The sequence below is a fragment of the Musa acuminata genome, chromosome BXJ3-1 (assembly GCF_036884655.1).
Source record: "Musa acuminata AAA Group cultivar baxijiao chromosome BXJ3-1, Cavendish_Baxijiao_AAA, whole genome shotgun sequence".
In the NCBI taxonomy this organism is placed as follows: Eukaryota; Viridiplantae; Streptophyta; class Magnoliopsida; order Zingiberales; family Musaceae; genus Musa; species Musa acuminata.
Window position 1 is genome coordinate 18,948,777 of NC_088349.1, and position 6,305 is coordinate 18,955,081.

At 35.8% G+C, this 6,305-nt stretch overlaps 1 protein-coding gene across 2 annotated transcripts; it reads left to right on the forward strand.

Moving 5' to 3' along the window:
• Window positions 1-345: 345 nt before the first annotated feature.
• On the forward strand, window positions 346-5,653 carry LOC135629673 (pyruvate kinase isozyme A, chloroplastic-like). Of its 2 annotated transcripts, XR_010493302.1 has the most exons (4): window positions 346-1,158; window positions 3,936-4,026; window positions 4,143-4,410; window positions 5,502-5,653. XR_010493302.1 is itself a non-coding variant. In XM_065137404.1 (3 exons), the coding sequence occupies exons 1-3, from the start codon at window positions 1,090-1,092 to the stop codon at window positions 4,295-4,297; spliced, it is 315 nt and encodes a 104-aa protein (XP_064993476.1). In that variant the 5' UTR covers window positions 347-1,089; the 3' UTR covers window positions 4,298-4,533. The 2 variants fall into 2 exon arrangements, 1 of the variants encoding a protein (XP_064993476.1); XM_065137404.1 differs by lacking the exon at window positions 5,502-5,653 and having other exon boundaries at window positions 347-1,158; window positions 4,143-4,533.
• Window positions 5,654-6,305: the final 652 nt, after the last annotated feature.

Consider the following 6,305-nt stretch of genomic DNA (forward strand, 5'->3'; position numbering starts at 1 on the left):
TGGTTAATGAAGATATAGGAATAGTGACCATCAGAGATGATAGTAATATTTGTGGAAGCATGTAGTTGTCCCAACAAGGAGAGGAATGAAATACCCATGTTATTACGAAGTATGCCAAATCGGGAAGAAGTTGACATTTATTTTTTTTTTTTAAGTAATAATTCTTTTGTAAAATTTTCTCAATTTACGAGTATTTTTCAAAAAAATAGATTGTATAATTTTAACGAGAAGAAGAATAGATTATAGAGAAATAAAAAATAATACCCACAATGCGTCAACAATAAAGATATAATGAGGAAAATTGATGACGACGGTGGTGTCAAGCATGATAAAATGATGAGGAAAATAAAAGTCAATTAAATTAAATAAATTACTTTAAAATTTATTAATGATTTTTATATCATAAATCCTTTTTTTTATGATAAGCCAGCGATGAATACAAGTGGAAGCCTCCAAAAAAACCCTCTCGTCGTGTGCTTCGTTATCTCCGTACCCCGCCACTTCCAACTCTCATCTTCGCATCCGCGCTCCGCCTCCCGACAACCGCCGGAGTCCCGCCTCTCTCGCCGCCGCCCCCAGGGCTTCTCCAATCGAAGTAGAGAATGGCTCAAACCGTCCACCTTCTCTCTCCTCCGACGCCTTCCCCTTCCCGGCCCCTCTCCAATCTCCTTCTCCGCCCCCCTTCTCCCACTGTCCTCCGCCTCCTTCCCCACTTCTCATCCCACCGCCACCTTTGTCTCTTCCATCCTTGTGGCGCCTCCACCACCCCTTCCTCACCGCTGGATCTCGGCCTCCGTGCCTCCGACAACGGCGCCAGTAACCTCGCCGCAGCGGCCGTGGCATCGGCAACGATTGATGTCGACGCCGTGACCGAGGCCGAGCTGAAGGAGATTGGTTTCCGGAGTACTAGGCGGACGAAGCTTGTGTGCACGATTGGGCCGGCCACCTGCGGAGCTGAGCAGCTGGAGGCGCTCGCCACTGGTGGGATGAATGTGGCGAGAGTAAACATGTGCCACGGCACTCACGAATGGCATCGACAGGTCATTCGCCAGGTCCGACAGCTTAACAAGGAGGTTTGCGGTCGCTGTGATGATGGATACTGAGGGCAGTGAGATCCACATGGGTGACCTTGGTGGCGCTGCCTCTGCTAAGGCCGAGGTGAAGTTTCCTGACCCTGTCAAAATAAATCTGCTTCCTCTTTGGTTGTTATCAATTTGTCTAAATGATGTTATTGCCACTTTTGACAGTGCCACAGACCTAGATCCTTTTTCTTTTTTAATGGGTGCAAAAATGTTAGTTGATGACCTTACCGTATGATTCATGATGTTTATCTTGTTTTATATTTTAATCATTACCACATGCAAGTATATATATATATGTATGTATGTATATGTGTATGCATATATGTATGTATATGTGTATGCATATATATATCCATTTTTTGGGATTTTCCGGGATGGTACCCCCTTTTTAAAATTCTCAAACCATCACCCCCTATTTTTAATATTCCAAAGATTCCCCTTAAAAATTGTCATTTTTTCCTGTCCAAATCTAAAGTTTTCCCGTCAACTGTTTATAGTGTTTTGCTTTAAAAACACTATAATAGTGTTTTGTGGATAAAAAACAACCCACAAAACACTGTAAATTGTTGGTGAGAAAGCACTGTGAACAGATTTTGGGGGGTATTTTGGGGATTTTTGAAATAGGGGGGTGATGGTTTGGGAATTTTGAAAAGGGGGTACCATTCGAGAAAAACCCAAAAAGAGGGTATTTTCCCGGCAATCGCCATGTGTGTGTGTGTGTGTGTATGTGGGAAAAATGAGTTTTTCGATTTAGTTGGAAGATTTTGACCCATGATATTTTGCTTTCTTTATATTTTGCACATGTCAGATGCAAGAATAAGATATTGTAAGTTATTTCCATTAGAATATATATTTTATCAGGGAAAATTGAGTTAATTCATTTGATTGGAAGGTGCTATACATTATATTCTGTATTTTGTTTTTTGAGTTCATTTCGTATTTTGGTCTCCGTCACTGAATGATTCTTTTTTCTCATCCTCCAATTCCAGCCGCCAATGCTGCATCTTCTCATGTTTCTCACCAAGACTTTGACTTAACACTTAACTAAATTAACATGTTTGTCAAATAACCTCCAATCATTTGTGGCTTTGATTGGAGGAGATGAGGTTGCGACAAAATTATTAGTAGCCACAATATGTATTTATCTCCTGGACACCATTACTTACTCAAAATACAAACTTTAGTTAGTGAAAATAAAACGAGCAATAACTATGCTATGCCACATTGCACACCTTTAATTGCTAATATCATGATTATAGGAATTAAGCCATATTCTTATTATAGTTAGTATTACATTTCATGTTTAAAATTTAAATTTTCTAAATATGTTGACAGCCTTCATGTTAGTCTTTGGTAAAAATATTATAATAAATCATTTGAATGTAGCTTGGTTTTCTTTTTCTTTACGCTTTTCTCATCTTGCCCACACTTTTATTCAAATTATGCTTATAGGCATCTGAGACAAGAGCTTTTAACTAATTTTGGACTCAATCCCTTGTAGAAGTTTTGTAAAATTGGAATTTGGTTAGGGAGCTAGCACTTGAATGGATTGAGTCGCTATTGAGTAGATCAGGCTCTAAATTTGGCTTTTTTTAAAACAATGTTAAATTAGTTGGAAAAGCTTGAAATTTTATGAGATTGCTTTATGATCAGATCTAGTTTGGTGTATCCCATTGGTATATTCAAAGTAACTTTACCTTCTCAGCACCTGTCAAAATTCTACTAATTATTTTCATAGTTGATGTAGAAAGTAGGATCTGGGAAACATACAAATATATAGTTGATACAGGGTGTGTTTAGTAACTGAGTGCCAAATTGTGATTGCAGATGTACATTTATGTATTTTATGTATCATTATCCAGGGAATGCTTGATTTCTATTGATATTCTAGATTCATTTTGTAGGTGCTGAGGATCTTTGAATGTTTTTTACACCTTTTTGCTGCAATGTCATCATGTTTTTGGAGGAAAATAGCATGTTTTATACACGTTTAAATAAGTTTATGTACTCTAACACAGTATTTTTTTCATACTGGAAAAGACTAGCCTGAAGTTACATAGCACATGCTGACACTTAAGGGTTCCTTCCTACCATGGGTCAGTTTGGATTTTACAATCATTTTAGATGCAAGAACTAGCTTTGCAAGCTAATACTACATTGAACTTTTTTGGCATTCATGTGATATTTAGGTGTTCTCATTGATATTAAAATGTAACTCCACTTTTTTCCTTATCGACTGAGTAACTACTGTTAGTGCTAGCATCATCCATTGTCACTTTCATGTTTGTGGTCATGTACATTTCCCTTGAACAATTATACTGCTATATCAATTAAGAGAGAATTCAAATAAAGCTAAAGCTATTCTATTGACCACATTTTTTGTTTCAGGTGGAGAAAAAGATGGATTCGTGCTAGCTTGAAATAAAATATCATTTTAAAAAACAAATTCTTTTTTGCTTTTCACATTTTAGTTCTCTTTTTGATTGTTCAGAAAATTTTGGCTGGAAATTTCTTTTCCATATTAAGTTTAAGTTGGAATTTTGGAGTCCACATGCTATTGAGGGATTACCTTGTTCTTGAAACATTCTTAATAAATATTCCTTCAAATTTAGAAGTTGTGTGCCATTGAATGAGATAACCTTGTTCCTGAAACATCCTTGATGGATTTTGACCATCTTACTTTTGCTGCTACTGTGAATTGTCTTAAATCCACTGGCTTCTACATGCTAGACTGATTAAAGTTGCTACTACTGGTAAATTAAGGCATATTCAGGTATATCAAAATCCATGTTTCTGATACCTCACATTTTATCCATTTGGATGAATAGTTATTTAAGACATTGCTTTATGCAGGATGGTGAAATTTGGACATTTAGTGTAAGAGCTTTTAACTCACCTCTTCCAGAACATACGATCCATGTGAATTATGATGGCTTTGCTGAAGGTTAAGGCCTTAAAATTCCATCTTTATGTTGGAGATAAATTAATTTTTTTTTTTCTAAATGAAGAAACTAATCCAACTTCTGATTTGATTTTCAAAATAATTTGGACATACTTCAGATGTAAAAGTGGGTGACGAACTTCTTGTGGATGGAGGAATGGTCAGGTTTGAGGTGATTGAGAAGATTAGTCCAGATGTGAAGTGTCACTGCACCGATCCTGGGTTGCTACTACCACGCGCTAATCTTACATTCTGGAGATTGGTCCAGATGTGAAGTGTCGCTGCACCGATCCTGGGTTGCTACTACCACGCGCTAATCTTACATTCTGGCGTGATGGTAGCTTAGTGCGTGAATCTAATGCCATGCTTCCTACAATTTCTTCTAAGGTTGTTGCATCCTTGTCTATCCTCATTTTGTTAGAAATTTTCACAAACAAACTAGAAGCAAATGTACTAAGCACATGTTACCAATGTCTTTTATCAATCATTAAATTACAGTTTTTTGTTACATTATGAATTTCTTTTCACTAACATGTTTGAGTAAAGATTGATTTGATTTATACATAAATTTGACGCAAATTTTATCTTACTTATTTAAGATCTGATGAACTTTCTATATTATCTTTTGGCGGGGTGGTTGGATGGCTGCCTAATCCTTCTCTGGCAAAGTAGCATCTGCAGCATTTTGAGCAGTGACCTGAACATATCAGTCATTAAATTACAGTTTTTTTGTTACATTGTGAATTTCTTTTCACTAACATGTTTGAGTAAAGATTGATTTGATTTATACATAAATTTGATGCACATTTTATCTTACTTATTTAAGATCTGACGAACTTTCTATATTATCTTTTGGGTGGTTGGTCACTTGGTTGGATGGCTGCCTAATCCTTCTCTGGCAAAGTAGCATCTATAGCATTTTGAGCAGCGACCTGAATACTAATGTAATGCTTTGTGGATATCTGGTTTAGATTTTGTGGCAACTATACTCCAAAATTCTGTCTGACCAAAATTATGGAAACACTGACTCATAAATCTTATAGCCTTAAGCTAATTGTTAATGACTAAACTGAACCTATAGTCTCAATTGAACCTTAGTGCACATTGTTGTATTTCCAACATTGAAAATAAGACAACGACAAGAAGAAGCTGTTGTATTCCAACTATTTAGGGTCAGCTACATGGTTTTTTATTTCGCAACGTTCTTTATTCAGAAGTGAGAACCTTAGAGCCAAAGTCTTTCTTCAGTTTACAATGTGCATTGGCGGATAATTTCTATATAGGAGTGCTTAGCCTCAGTTTATCTAGCTGGATGTTTTGTGATGGAAGTGATTCGTTTTCACATATAGGCTTATGCATGTACCTACATCAGATTCTTTTTGAAGAATTGTAGTTGTTTAAATGATAAGATTAATTAATTGTTATTAATTTTTTGTTGTATTTTGTGTCTTATCCACCCACTATGTCAATTTTGACAGGATTGGCTTGATATAGACTTTGGTATTGCCGAGGGTGTAGATTTTATTGCTGTTTCATTTGTCAAATCTGCTGAAGTTATTAATCATCTCAAAAGCTACATAGCTGCACGATGTCGGGACAGGTAAATGAAAAATGCCTCTTCCTTTTTCCATTTTATTCATCTTGTTTACTGGAATTCTTGTCTGTTGCATTCTACGAAATAATTCAAACTATGACTTATGTGACTTGGAGAATAATTAAGCATCTAGGCTCATGCGGATTAGGCACCCCAAAATTTTTGAGGAGTTTTCTTGGTCAACTGGTCTTGATAATTATAAATAAAAAATGTTTTGACCATGCTCGAAAGTGACATCAAGACTGAAATATCATATTTTATTACACTAGTTACTAGAAAATTTAAAATTAGTTAGCGGTTGGTTGTCTTAGTTGTTAGTCCATAGGGCGAACCTAAGAAGCATGGACGTAACGCGGACACATACACTATGCTATTTTTCAAAAAATTAAGACACAGATATGACAAGGATATATATTTTTTTTTAATATACATAATATTTAATTAACATGAGTTTTATAGTATTTATATTTAAATTTTATAAACTTAACAATATGAACAAATAAATATCATTATATGTTGAAACCATTAAAATAATATAAATATAAGTATCCAAAGTAAAGATTGAGTACATCGAATCATGGTTCGCATTACCGATCCGTATTGTTATACCGACTAGTTATTGATATAGTACGTATCAAACCGTACCGAGTGTACCAACACATGGTACAATAGGGTGTACCGATCTATC

What these genes read in the sequence shown, in the direction of transcription:
- LOC135629673 (XM_065137404.1), top strand. Translation starts at nt 1,090, where the DNA reads ATGATGGATACTGAGGGCAGTGAGATCCACATGGGTGACCTTGGTGGC. An exon ending in CTGCCTCTGCTAAGGCCGAG is followed by an intron (nt 1,159 to 3,935) that starts GTGAAGTTTCCT and finishes TGCTTTATGCAG; the next exon opens with GATGGTGAAATTTGGACATT. An exon ending in TTATGATGGCTTTGCTGAAG is followed by an intron (nt 4,027 to 4,142) that starts GTTAAGGCCTTA and finishes GACATACTTCAG; the next exon opens with ATGTAAAAGTGGGTGACGAA.